The sequence below is a fragment of the Dicentrarchus labrax genome, unplaced genomic scaffold (genome assembly GCF_905237075.1).
Source record: "Dicentrarchus labrax unplaced genomic scaffold, dlabrax2021, whole genome shotgun sequence".
Taxonomy (NCBI): domain Eukaryota; kingdom Metazoa; phylum Chordata; class Actinopteri; family Moronidae; genus Dicentrarchus; species Dicentrarchus labrax.
This window is the reverse complement of record NW_026136720.1, coordinates 9836322-9850844: the sequence shown is the minus strand read 5'-3', so window position 1 is coordinate 9850844 and position 14523 is coordinate 9836322. Positions and strand designations below refer to the sequence as shown.

The 14523-nt window shown below is 39.0% G+C and overlaps 1 protein-coding gene across 5 annotated transcripts; it reads left to right on the top strand.

The window, feature by feature from the left end:
• The first annotated feature begins 1954 nt into the window (after nucleotides 1-1954).
• Nucleotides 1955-12907, top strand: LOC127353546 (S-adenosylhomocysteine hydrolase-like protein 1). Of its 5 annotated transcripts, none has more exons than XM_051382839.1 (17): nucleotides 1956-2292; nucleotides 6426-6537; nucleotides 7005-7142; nucleotides 7271-7371; nucleotides 8143-8245; nucleotides 8330-8424; nucleotides 9354-9460; nucleotides 9542-9658; nucleotides 9737-9800; nucleotides 9894-9982; nucleotides 10101-10171; nucleotides 10723-10817; nucleotides 10962-11060; nucleotides 11777-11845; nucleotides 11986-12064; nucleotides 12154-12274; nucleotides 12357-12907. In XM_051382839.1, exons 1-17 carry the CDS (start codon nucleotides 1999-2001, stop codon nucleotides 12361-12363), a joined length of 1761 nt encoding a protein of 586 aa, XP_051238799.1. In that variant the 5' UTR covers nucleotides 1956-1998; the 3' UTR covers nucleotides 12364-12907. The 5 variants fall into 5 exon arrangements, with proteins under 5 accessions (XP_051238800.1, XP_051238799.1, XP_051238802.1 ...); XM_051382841.1 differs by lacking the exon at nucleotides 1956-2292 and adding an exon at nucleotides 3331-3607; XM_051382843.1 differs by lacking the exon at nucleotides 1956-2292 and adding an exon at nucleotides 6132-6201.
• The last annotated feature ends 1616 nt before the right edge of the window (nucleotides 12908-14523 follow it).

The window sequence follows — 14523 nt, the reverse complement described above, 5'->3', positions numbered from 1 at the left end:
TGGATGCTACCGTGAACACCTCACTGACCACTAACAGGGACATTTTTATAACCCTCCCAATTTAACACCAGAGTCAGAAATTCCCACACTGACTAGAAATGGGCAACAGAAAAAGAGAGAGCGAGAGGACTGGATACAGTATCAACCCCCTCTGCAGTGTCATAAACCTCTTCTGTCAGAGAAAGACCAGATGGAGTCAAACTGAAATCCTCCCACAGTCTTCACACTGAGGAAAGAAAGGACAGAGGGTTTCTGTCTCAGCTGTGGGAAAACCTCTTTAGACAGCTGTGGAGCTGTTGTGCCCTCTAGTGGAACAAACATTATGTCTCCTATTAATCCTCCTGAAGCCTCACTACTGGAAAACCTAAACATTTGAGACGTGTATGTAACACTGTGAAAGAGAACATTTAAAAATGTGACCTCCTGTGTGTGGATACTGTGTGTTTTTACTGCAAGCAACACAAAAATGTAATGCTTTCTTTATTAAGACAAGTGTTATAATGACTCCCACCACAGTTACAGGTTGAGATCAGTCTCTCACTGATCACCAAACATAACTTCACTGATGACCTCAACTTAAAAGACAGGTTTTTAAAGTTTCATGTCTGTCTTACAGCAACACCCAGGTGCCCATAAAACAGGTTTTACTGTAATCATTCCTCCTGTTCATACTGACCATTAAAAGATCGCTTCCTAATGTGATTTCAGTGTAATGAGGGGCAAAATCCACAATCTTCATTCTGGGAAAAATGTGTATAAAATTTATAAAGCTGATGTGAGGTTTCCTCAAGTAGAGTTCCTTCTTAGGTTACAATCTTTTTAGTAAAAAAATTCCCTCTTTTTTTTTGACTATCCTTCCACTGTAGCTCAGCAGGGAAACAAAAAGAGTAAAAACAAGGAAGCTGACAATTATTTTAAAGGACTGGTGTGTAGGATTAAGTGGTATCTAGCGCTGAAGTTGCAGACTGAAACTGACTGAACACCACTCGTGTCTGTATTTGATGACCTGGGATTGAGAACAGGCTGTGAAGTGTGGAGGAGAAACTATGTTGGCCACAAAACTTGAGAAAATGCGAAAGGCTTTATCTGCAGCCAATGTTTGGTTTGTTAGTTCTGGGCTACTCCATGAAGACAATCCGCAGCATCTAAACGGCTCATTACAAAGTAAATTAAACACAACGATTCCTATATGCAGAAAATTATACACTAATAAAAACATTCCTATGAATATTATATTCCATTTTTATCAATAGATCCTCATAAATGTTACACACTGAAGCTTTAAGAGAGACTTAAAAAACATCATAAACATATTTTTCACTTATAAAACCACATTAAACTTAAAACCTTAACATTGTGCATTTCAAATCTGAAAACTACATCTTTTATTTTGAGATATCAGTGAGTAAATAGGCCATCTCGTCTTTCAGTCTGACAACAGACAGGTCACCATGGGGCCACTACTGATGCTGGTGGGGTTTAATGTAAACACGTAACCCTGCCTGTTTGTTTGCTAAGTAACCCTCTGTCTGCATTGCACTCATGTCTCACTGTGTTATGAGCCAATGTTATCAAAGACAACACAAAAACAAAAAAGTGGCTCTGCAAGTCCAAACGCCCGAGGTCTTGAGTGATGAACGTTCTTCTTTTTAATATAAACATGAGACCTTTTGGTACGAAAGACTGTATGTTGACATCCACCTAAATGGCACAAGTGTGTTACATTCCTACATTTCCAGGTTACATTTCTTTCTGTAAAAAAGAAAGCAGTGCTCACATCAGTGTTTACCCTGCACACACAGCCTCCAGGACTAATTATCTACTTTACATTTAGTCAAAGTAACCCAATAACTGCTGCTGTTTAGTGTAAACAGACACCTTGCAGGAGGAAATATCAGATGTATGTGGGTAAGATATGGCTGACGTGCCACCTGCTCTGCCTGTCAGATCACCTGAGCAGGAATCTAATTCACTTCATTACTGGCTGCTAGTGGAGTCATGGCCGAGGAAAAGGACCAGACGGGATCCTCCTGGGACGACCTGCCGCTGCCCGATAAGTATCCTGAACCACATAAGGAGAACAGAGTAGGGCTGAATGGAGAGGCAGAGGAGGGTGCTTCTGCTAACCCCGTGGAGGAAAGCACCAAAGATCAGTCAGTGAAATGCAGCCCGAACCTGCTGCAGATGCTCAAGGCAGCAAAGAGCTGGCGGACAGCTCAGGGTCGGGACAGAGAAGAGGTGTCTGAGTCTGAGACAGAAGAGACAGTGGCTGAAGCTCGGAAGACTGACATGGTGAGCAAGAAGACTTTTACACTTCCTGACGTTGACTGTGTCTGTCAGGCCTGTCCAGATCAAGATGTTAATTTGGCATCTGTAAGCGTACTGCACAGGAAGCGTGAATATGCATATACTCAGGTTGTTAATGATCGTAGTTGCAATGTGCAGGCCTCTATGAATGTTTGACCAGTACTCCCACATACATATTGCACTCATTTTGTCTCTTTGAAAAGACAGAGGAGACTTAAAAGGGAAGTGCAGCAATTTTACACATCAAAGTCTTTTACAAATCTTTGGGAGTATTGAAGAAAAAAGTTGTATGAAGCTGTCTGTGGCTCCAGAAGTCGAGTCAGCGTCTTATATACGTTGATGTTATTGACCAGGAAGAAGAATGTGTGGAATAACAAATGATAATATTTCTGCTATTTCTGTGTTGTGTGTCCAACAATGTCGTGAGCAATGCAATGTTAAACTGGTGTTGTACTCTTTTAAACAGACACTGCAGCACTTATGTATATTTGGGGGACTTGTCAGAGATATCTTTTAAAAATAAGGGTCAAAATCAAAGCAGGAGAATCCAATACACCCTGCCTTTTTGTTCCTTGTGTGGGTCGAGCTCCAAAAACACTTACATTTCGCATAATGCAGCTGGAAAGCAACTTTTATTAAAACCTTCCAAGACTAATCCGAGATAACCCTGATGACATCATTATGACATCATCTTAACTCTGACTGTAAAATCGGTGGAGTATCCCTTTAAGAGGCTTTCAGTAACAGTGCAGAGCTTCTTTTTGTCATTTAGTGAACAGAAAACAACGACAGTCTGCCGTCTGTCCCTGAATGCAACTTTAAAGCTCACTTAGCTGGTTCTTCTGTCCCTACAGCTGCTCTCTTCTTTCTCTCTCTCACCAACAAATTCTGTTACGTGTTCATGAATGTGCATCTCTTAACTGTCTATCTAATGTATACCCTGAGAGCAGAGTGCACTTTATATTCATCTGCAAGCCTCAAGTAACACTTGGCTGAGCTTCTCTTTTTATACCCACTCTCTTTCATCTCCAACCTGTTCTTCTATATTTTCCCAGAGTTCCCCTCTGTAAACCTCACAAAGACTCCATTTGTTTCCACTGTCTCCTCTCCACCTGTCACCTGGGTGAGGGTGTGGCATAAAGCGCCGCTCTGTGAACTTTCTGATCAGTTCAACAGCATCAGCTTGCAGCTCAGCAGAGTTACTGTGGTCAGTGCGAGAGCCAGCATGAAGAAAGTTTACAGTCTAGTGAACATAACTAAAGCGAAGGACCAGGAGGCAGTGCAGTCCATCTGCATCAAGGTATCACTGCTTTTGTTCTGGAAGTTATTCTCTTTATGGGAAAAGGTTTTTCAGTTTTCTTTTGGAGGGCAGTAAGTCAGGGCTTCATGTTGAATTAGGTTGTTTCTTAACCACTACAACTAAGAACTTTCTTGTGTTTTATTGAGAAGAAAACTTCTAAGCTAATTAGAAATTCAGATTTTTCAGGCAACAAAACAAAACTTAAATAGTTTCCCAAGGATGCATTTTTTGTATATACATTAAGACCACCTTAATTAAAATGATAATTGGCTTTCATTGTACTATAAGAGTAGCTGGCTTGAATTCAAACCTATTTTCTGAGCCCTGCGACTAACGTTTCGTGATCATTAAGTCACACCGCTCCAAGCCACAGTTTATTTTGTGTTAACGATTAAGCAGCTGCTTGAGTAAGTGCCTGCTGAATTCAAAAGATTGTATCCAAGTGATTATTACTTAGAACCAAATAAGAGTTAAACATTTGTCTTGAATCACCAACAGAAAATGTTATAACATAGAAATTATGTCATAAAAATACACAAGTGGAACAATAAAGTGAATCAGCTTTAGATGTGTCATGATGGTGATTGATGACAGATTTTCTTTCAACTTGTTGTTGATTGATTAACGCAGCTTTATGGTCCTCAGTGTTTGCTTGACAAGAGTAACTAAGGTCAACAAAAGAGTACAAACTGTACAAATTAAAGTACTTTTCTAGTGCATTGTGGGTTTATTTGTTGCCTTTTTAGATAGCAGACAGGAAATGAGGGGACAACGAAAAAAGTAATATAATATATTAAAGGAATAATATAATCAGAGGAGAGCATAGTGCCAATAAATCCCCACAGAGATCCTCATTACAGTCGTTCATGATCATCTCAGGTTTAATCGCTCCTAACGAGGATTTGGGGACTCACTCTGATTAGCAACATCACATGAAAGACGCCTCTGTTAATCCTTATTGATAGTGATGCCTTTCCCTAATTCAGCTTTAATGAACGCCATTAGTCATAATTGTAGAAGACTTGTCAGATGAATATTGAGACTTTTATGATGACCTCATGGAAGACAGCCAAACAACTGATTCTGTACTGCGTGAGATTTTTAATTCACACCTCGAGGATAAAGGTCACTTTGTTATCATCACACACACACACACACACACACACACACACACACACACACACACACACACACACATATATATATATATATATATATATATATATATATATATATGTTTTTCTTCTTTCCATGTTATTTAGTCCTAACTTCATATTACTTCACATTACTTACTATTATATTAAAAGTAATGAAGGACTTAAAGGGAACTCCAGCTTTGTTTTGCAGGATATTTTCTCAAACTCTCTGATAATCTATAATAATATTCATATTTCTATGAGAATAGACCCCATTTACAACATAGTGGGAGGAATGTAAGTTGGGTCTTTTTTGTGTTTGTGTGGAGCTTAAATATGTTTCCTTTAATTTGCCCATTATGTTGTAAATGTGTCAACAACACCACTGGGTTTATTCTGATAGGAATATGAAACAATGCTTTTCATCAGAGAGGCTGAGAAAATTCATGGTGCTTGATCACAAAAAGTCTTATTGACGTCATCATTTGTTAGTGGTGAGCAACAGCACCTGTATTAAAGATGCATGAAAACATCACGAGCCATGCTTCAGTTAAGCGTTACTTAAGTATGTTTTGTGCCCTTATTATAAAGTGTTACCTTCCTTTGGTAAATGCCCACATCTTTCAAACTGGGTCATTGGTGAAACATTGATTAAACTGACCTTTATGTGTGAAATTATGAGAGCAAATGCCTTAATTTGATCCAGCAGTGTTTATTTGTATAGTAGTATAATAAACTTGCAGTATATATATATATATATATATATATATATATATATATATATATATAGTTCCACACAATAATAATAATTATACTCATAATAACTTTATTTGTATTATACTTTTTAAAAAACAGTGTTTACAAAGTGCTTTACATAGACAGAAAACCAGCAGCAATAAAGAATAAAAGCAATATGAGATATACAGATACAACCAAAAACAACAATCAGAGATACTATTAAAAAGAGATTAAAACCCCCGAATATACAGCAGTGTGGGCTGAAATAAAATGAAAATGAAAAATAATAATACAAAAATACTTGGGAAATAAAAGCCTGTATATGTAAATCCCTTCTGAGTGCAGAGCCGCCAACTAAACTCGGCAATGATCCCATCAAACATGGGGCCCTAAAGCTCCAAACACTCTATGTTTATCGTTTGGAGGCGGGGGTCGGTGTGTGTGTCCGTGTTGGTGGGTGTGTACTTGCGTCCGCACACGTGGGCAACGAAAAAGAACAAAAGCAGAAAAATCCCCAATAATAAAAGCAGGGGATTGTAGTAGGAGGGAATAAGCCCTCAGTTAAGCTTGCAGATAGTTTTTTTGGGGGGGTTTTTGGAGCTGGACTTTTTGGAGTAGCTTGGGCTCAGGCAGCAGAGTAAGGCGAGCAGCCAGGGAGCGGACATGGCCAAGTGGGACTCTGGTGGCAGCAGCCCAGCCTTCAGACAGCCACAGTGGATGGTGAGACTGCAGCAGATACAGGGACGAGTCAGGAGAGGAGATCTGTGATAGTGACAGGCTGTGTGCAGAGTATTGAGTGTTTTTTTATGTGCAGTTTTGGCTCCTATGACTACATGAAGATGATGAGACTTGTGTGACCTGCAGTGAAGCAACAACTCATACACTTGGTGCCTTTATCTGTCTGACTCTGTGTGTTTGTTTGTGTCTCTTTTTTGACTCCACAGCAGATACAGTTCACTGACCAGAAGAAAGACTTCAACAAACGCCTCACTAAGACCGGTCGTCGCTCTCTGTCTCGTTCCATCTCCCAGTCGTCTACAGATAGCTACAGTTCAGGTACAAAAAAATGAAAACACACACGCATGCCATACACTCTTAAGTCTGATCACATGTCTGTGATATATAACATGAGCTGGTTCTGATCCGAGCAGCGCAAGAACTACAGGCCCAGAGGATTAGCCTTCAGCGCTTTCTCCTTCAGCTCAACCTTAATTAAAAGCAAAAGTCTTCTGAAAAATTAAGTCTCTTTAATTTGGTCCTAATCGGCTCTGTAAGCCTTTCTCAAACATGTCAATCACTGCCAGAGTTTATACAGACATCAAAGGCTCAGAGGAAAGACACACCTAGCTGTAGTCTGATTCCTGAAACAATAATTAAGGTTGGAAAACCAGAGCCAATTCACAACTTTTAACAAATCATGTGTCTCCCTGTCACTCTGTTATATTTAAACTATGTTTGCTTTTGCACGTTACATCATATCAGCGGATTGTTTTCATACACAGTGCCTAATTTCTGTGTTGCAGTGTGCAGCGACAGCTCTGAGGATGAGTCTTCTCCAAGAGACAAGCTTCAGAAGAACTCCAAGGGCCTTTCTGACTTCTGCGTCAAAAACATCAAACAGGCCGAATTTGGACGCAGAGAAATAGAAATCGCACAGCAAGGTAAAGAGAAAGCCATAATAAGAAAATAAATATCATTTATATAGCACACATCCAAGAAGAACACAAGAGGAAGAGATGAAATGAGAATATTAAGACATAAATGATTTATGATTGTCTGTGATGTTTAGAAATGCCAGCACTGATGGTCCTGAGGAAAAGAGCAGGTGGGGAGAAACCCCTGGCCGGAGCTAAAGTGTTGGGCTGCACTCACATCACTGCACAGACAGCCGTGAGTTCAACGCTCACACATACTGAGAGTTTTACTAAGAATATAAAAGTAATAAGGTAATCCGTCAACTTTTTTAACAAGACATCACAAGTAGGCTACACACTCTGCCTTATCACACTGCTCCTCTTCTGTTGGGAAAAGTTAAGTTTAAGGTTTTTATTTTGACTGACAAAAGAGATTTCCTTTAAAATGCTTTACAGTTTTTATTCAACTAATCGTTATATGCAGAAACTCAAGAAAGACATTGATGTAAGTTGGACCTTTTGTGGAGACCTCAGAGAAATGCATATAGTTTTGGTCTCTATAGAGTAAACTATCACACTTTATTGCTGATCACATCTACCCTCACATCATGTTACTGGTTAACAGAAAGACAAACTTTTCAGAGCTCAATGTCAATATCAAACAATACATTTCTTACTATATCTATCTCTATACTTCAACGGAAAAAGAGGAAGACACTTAAATGTATAACCGTTAATACTTTTATTATTGATGTTGGGTTTTTTGTATTACCTTTAATCCCCCTGGCGTATCTCTGTTTATAGACTCAAGCTGTAAACACAAGATGTTTGTACTTGTTGTAAACTTGCCTCTATAAAGTTTGAGTGCCACGGTTGCACCCTGGTTGTGGCTGATTATTACAAGTTCTCATCAGTCTTATTATCTACATTGCACGATTCTTCTCTCATCTGCATTAGAAATAACAGAGTTATAATAAGGTTTAAAAACACTGTCAGAGGGTTGAACTATCTGTTTGGTCTCCTGAAGGTGCTGATTGAGACTCTGTCTGTGTTGGGGGCTCAGTGTCGCTGGGCGGCCTGTAACATCTTCTCCACTCAGAACGCCGTGGCTGCTGCTCTGGCTGAACAAGGTACAACCGTCTCTACCTGACTCATCTGGGTTTTTTGTGCTTCCTTGATTTCTCTTTTAACCATCACTTCACTCTGTATCTCAGGCACCTCTGTGTTTGCGTGGAGAGGAGAATCAGAGGACGACTTCTGGTGGTGTATTGACCAATGTGTCGGTGCTGAGATCTGGCAGCCCAACATGGTACTGAGATCAAACCCTCCATGATCTGTGACAAAGATGTTCTGGATGTTGGGATATGGCAAAGACAGGACAGAAGTCATTATTAAAGGGCCAGTGTGAAACATTTAGGAGGCAGAAATATAACATAATATTCATAGGTATGTTTTCATTAGTGTATAAACACCTGAATATAAAGATCATTACATTTTTGTTACATTAGACTGAGACATTTTTGTCTACAGACGCCACGGGGCGCCTTCCTTGGAGTCTGTTGAACCGCCATGTTTCTTCAGTAGCCCAGAAGGGACAAACAAAACACTGGCTCTAGATAGGGAGGGAGGGAGGGAGTTGCAATCTACAACTACACCGCTAGATACCACTAAATTCTACACACTGGACCTTTAATTATAAGATTCACCCCAGTGAAATTAAGTTTGGTGGCATCTGACCTCACACTTCATTCTTATTACATTGTTTTAATTATTGTCTTATTATTACAAAACTGCAGTTACACTTCTCAGTTTTAAAGTTAAATGTTTTTTGCAAAATACACATCTGCTTTGTTAAAGCATATTTAACATTTTAAACTGACATTTTATTTTTGTACAGATAAGTACAAGAATTATGAGCAAAATAATATTTGCAAAATGTAATGACAGAAAAGTTTCTTTCTGAATATATAGACACTGTTTATTTTAAGATGTTTGGAATTTCTGGGTAAACAAGTCATTACATGTGAAAAGAGATCTTATTAATCTTTTCAAATGCAACTATTTTATGTTACCTCAAGCTCCACAAACCAAATTTCATTGAGCTGAACTACAGCCTACATCAAAAAGCCAGCATACCACAAAGGAAGCGGATAGATATGTTAAAACTAAGTTTACTCTGTGTTTGGGTGAACTGTGCCTTTAATTACTTTTTTGCTTCTGTTTTTTCACTCTTGTCAGATTCTGGATGACGGTGGCGACCTGACCCACTGGATCTACAAGAAGCACCCGAGCCTGTTCAAGAAACTCAAAGGCATCGTGGAGGAAAGTGTTACAGGCATCTATCGGTTAGTACCACACGAAGCTTGAATGTCGTTCCTACAAGGTGACAAAGTCTTTCTCTTGCTCACTGTCTGCCTGTGTTTCAGGTTGTACCAGCTGTCAAAGGCAGGCAAGCTGTGTGTCCCGGCCATGAACGTTAACGACTCAGTGACAAAGCAGAAGTTTGACAACCTTTACTGCTGCAAGGAGTCCATAGTGGACGGGTAATGAACCATGTTGTGATCTTAAACTGGTAAAATCAGGGCAGACAACAGCCTGACTGTGTTGAACTCTTATTTTAGGTTGAAGCGAACCACTGATGTCATGTTTGGAGGAAAACAGGTGGTGGTGTGCGGCTACGGGGAGGTCAGTAAGAAAATCTCCAGTGCCACTGTGCACATGTGACAAACAAAATATTTACTGCATCTAAGCAACAACCTCTTTTCTCTGTTCTCGTAGGTTGGCAAAGGTTGCTGTGCTGCCCTGAAAGCTCTGGGTGCTGTCGTATACGTCACTGAAGTGGATCCCATTTGTGCCCTCCAGGCTTGGTATGAATGGAGGAAGCTTTTAACAGCACAGATGTGAAGTGTGCCTCTTTCAATGGCACACTGCAACAAAATATTGCAAAGAAATAACCCCAAATCCTTTCCCTCCTCCTCTTATTAGCATGGATGGCTTCAGAGTGATTAAACTGAGTGAGGTGATCAGACAGGTCGACTTGGTCATCACCTGCACAGGTAACTGCTGTCCTACTAAATCAAATGTATTTATAAAGCACATTTAAAGGTCCAGTGTGTAACATTTATTAGGGTTTATTGGCAGAAATTGATTGAAATTGAAATAATATTCAAAGATGTGTTTTCATTAGTGTATAATTACCTGAAAATAGTCTTCTGTGGCAGCTGCTATGTTCTTACGGTAGCCCAGAACGGACAAACCAAAAACTAGCTCTAGATGGGGCTATTCGTATTATTTGTGCATTTCACAGCCACTGTAGTTTCTCCTTTCTCCTCCTTTGAAAAGGAGGGTGAAGCGAGCAAGTTGCAATCTGAAACTATGCTTCTAGATGCCACTAAAACTGGTCCTTGTTGACCAAAGCGCTGTACAGACCAGAGCAGGTAGAGAAAATACATGATTAAGAGAAAAACAAATGAAAAGAGACACAGACAATAAAATCAGCAGGAGGAAGAGAAAAAGTAGGTTTTGAGCCTGGATTTAACATTAAGTAACATTAACCCTTATTATTAATGTCAGTATAATAATATGATGAGTGTTTTACTTCATGCAGGCAATAAAAACGTGGTGGGTAGGGAACATCTGGACAGAATGAAGAATGGCTGCATAGTCTGCAACATGGGACACTCCAGCACTGAGATAGAGTTGGTATGAACGTAGACTGTGTGTGTGTGTGTGTGTGTGTGTGTGTGTGTGTGTGTGTGTGTGTGTGTGTGTGTGTTATACATGTTTTTATGTGTGTGTATAAACCTGTATATACATGTGTGTAAAATATGGACTCTTGCTTCTCAGGCGAGTCTGCGGACTGCAGAGCTGAGGTGGGAGCGTGTGAGGCCTCACGTGGATCACGTTATCTGGCCTGATGGAAAGAGAATCGTCCTGCTGGCTGAGGTGATGATACTGTTGTTGTTGTTGTTGTTGTTGTTACACACCGAGCAGCAGGAGATAATGTACAGAAACCTATTTATTGTAAACTATAGTCCCACAGTGTGCTCTGAACTGGGGTCTTGCTGCACATTATCCTGTTTATTAAACAGTAACAGCAGCCATTTTGAGTGCCTACAAATGATACATTGCACCACATGGAGCCTTTCATTACAATGCTGCTTGTGACTTTCATTGTTTATTTAAATTAACATTTCAGGGAGTGGAAACATTTTTCAGCTATCAATGTTTAACCAGCTGGCTAGCTATTAAAGGTTTCATAACACCTTTCCATAATACTAGCCTGCAGTGTTACACACACTGGTGTCTTTGTTACAGCTCTTTAAAGTTTTTAACTTTAACATTGTAGTTTCAATGGTTGTTATTATAAGGTTAAAATCAATAAAGTGCGGTTAAGGTTAGATCTTTTCCTGCCTGTACCTGGATATACTCACCTGTCCAGGGATAACAAGGCCTCAGCACGCAGAACTGAGTTTTCAGAACTGTTTCATAATGATTTCTTACAGCTCACATGTGATCCAAAATGAGTTGAGCTCCAGGGACAGACTCACTCGTTCACTGTTAAAGGATCAGGTGTGCAGCTGTAGACACAGAGGGATATTTAAGGACTACACTTTACATGTCTTTAGGTTATTATCAGAGTTTTTTAATGTTTGCTTTAGGGCCGTTTGTTGAATCTGAGCTGCTCCACGGTGCCTTCACTCGTCCTCTCCATCACCGCTACAACTCAGGTTTGATCACATGTTATTTACTTCAAGGTTTTATTTATTCTTTTCTAAATGTATCACAGAGGAAGTGTCTGTAGTCATTTTGAGGCTGGTGGTGGTCACCTGTAGCTGTGTTAACAGAGACTTTCACTGTTGTACTTCAGGCCCTGGCTCTCATAGAGCTGTACAGTGCTCCAGAGGGACGATACAAACAGGACGTCTACCTGCTGCCAAAGAAGATGGGCAAGTCCACAGCTGAAGTATCCTAAAACAATTGCCACCATATCTTTATATTCAGGACTGACGAACCCCTGTATGTTTTATAATTTCAGATGAATTTGTAGCCAGTCTTCACCTGCCGACATTTGACGCTCACCTCACAGAGCTGAGTGATGAACAGGCCAAGTACCTGGGCATCAGCAAACATGGACCCTTCAAACCCAACTACTACAGGTGAGGACAAGTATTACACACAAACAACACACAGATTATGTATTGTTTGTGTATTTAACAGATTATTTTACTTTAAAAATAGGTATTAACGTTCTGGAGATAAAGCTGAAAGACTTCAGACATGCTGTTGTGGATTTTATTTTGAAAACCCCCTCACGGTCCTGCAGACACTGACGCCCTCTACAGTCTGAATCTGACTCAGTATTATCAAGAGAGTGGATGAGGAATACAAACCTTTACTTTAATTAACTTTTCTATGTATGAGCGCCCGTATCTGTTTTATGTTTTTGTTCCTTGTTATAAATATTCAGTTTTCAGACTGTAATCAGTGTAAATTCTTATTGAAATGAAGAGAAACACAAAGTACTGAATGTTATTTACTCTTCTCCTTTATATAATAACAATACTATTTCTTAACTGAAGCAACAATCAATAACATATATTTAATTTACCACATGTAAACTATAAGTTGACAGCAAATAATATCTGCTCACATTTGTACATGTAAAATAGTTTTCATCCACTATAATCCTGATTTAAATCTAACATCTAAACATGACATTAACCTTAAATGAAGCCTCTAGTAATGAAGCACGCATAAGATATTATAATAAAAAGAGCAGTTTCTCCCTGTGTCTGTCTCATCATTTAAATAGCACAAAAACAGAATTAATGTGTGCAACTCTGAACAGTAGAAAAACAACATTATGAACAATAATTGAATCTGTTGGGTTTTTAAAATGATCTCTGCTCACACTCATTATTTATACAACCACACAACCCTGTAAATACACGTTATATGTCCACTAAACTCACCACACAGTGACAAAGATGGATCTGCAGCTCAGTCAGAGGATCTACAAAGACTGCACAACCGTATACTGTGGGTTAGTGGTTCCCAACCTGAGGGTTAGGACCCCCAGTAGGAGTCACCACAACTTCATGGAGGGGTCATGAGGACTTGTTGATTTCAGGGTGTGTAAGAAAATGTAAAAAATCATTCAATCATTAATGCAACCTTTATTTATTTCTCAGGAATACATAGAAGGGTAAACCCTCATTTTCAATGGTACAGAGATTACATTAGACAACAAAAACAATAAGAAGACAAACATCAACATTATTTGTTTGTATTTGTTTAGTAATTAAAAAGATAATCAGATTCCACAGGCAAACACATTAAGATTAATAAGCGTATTTCTAAAATATCAATGTTATCAGGGAATCAATATTATTAAAGTGCATTATAGTTTATTCCACGAGTCCGGAGCCAAAAATCTAGAAACAGTCTTTCTGAGTTCTGAGTTAACCCAGAGAAAACTAGAAATATAGACAGTAGGTCTATATCTCAGCCTTTTGTTCATTTCTGTGAAGAAAACTATTTGCAGTTTTAAAGTTGAGATTATTATTTAAGATCTAAACTTTTAAGACCTGAACTAGACACCCTCGTCCTGCAAAGTTCAACAATCAGAGCTGATAGAACAATAACCAAGCCTCAGAGAGAATAAAACACAGGATTTGTCACAATAGAAAGAGGCCTATTAAGTTGTTATGATTGTTAGAAATGAAAAAAATACATAATACAGACAGAGAATTGTTTTAAAATCCTTAAAAACTTTATCTGATATAATTTTCACAGGAAATAATTTGCTCAAAATTCACTGAATCTCTCGTTTTACACAAACCTCCTGCAGTTATTGTGTTCACTATTTGGGTTCATTGTACAGTTTATCAGATGTTCTGTACTGTTGTTATATATTGAATATATTATGTAACTTACTGAGGGATCATCCATTTACTCAATAATAGAAAAGTGGTTCATTAAGGAATAAAAGGTTGGGGACCACCGGTATATAAGTGACAATTTGCCCACTAGGGGGCGTAAGAGCACTAATATCTTTGAGAGATACTTTCAATATGTATAATTGCTTTTATTTCTGGCATTTAAAGGCCTTTAACTGTTTATCCTTTTGTTAATATATTTAGCAGAAGTATATTTTGAATGATCCTCAGACTCACACAGTCCCACCATACTGAGATAAAAGCTAAATCCAGGATCCACTGGCAGATGGATGAGGGTTCGGGCCTACGTGTGCCTGTGTGTGTCGAGCTACTGTCCTGGAGATAATCTGCAGGATGATGAGGTCTACTCACCTAAATAGCGTCGCTGAGACATTTTGACATGTCACAGTAGGAAAATAACTGGTATTGTGCATGCTGGCTCAATGTCACACTGTCCCATAGTCATT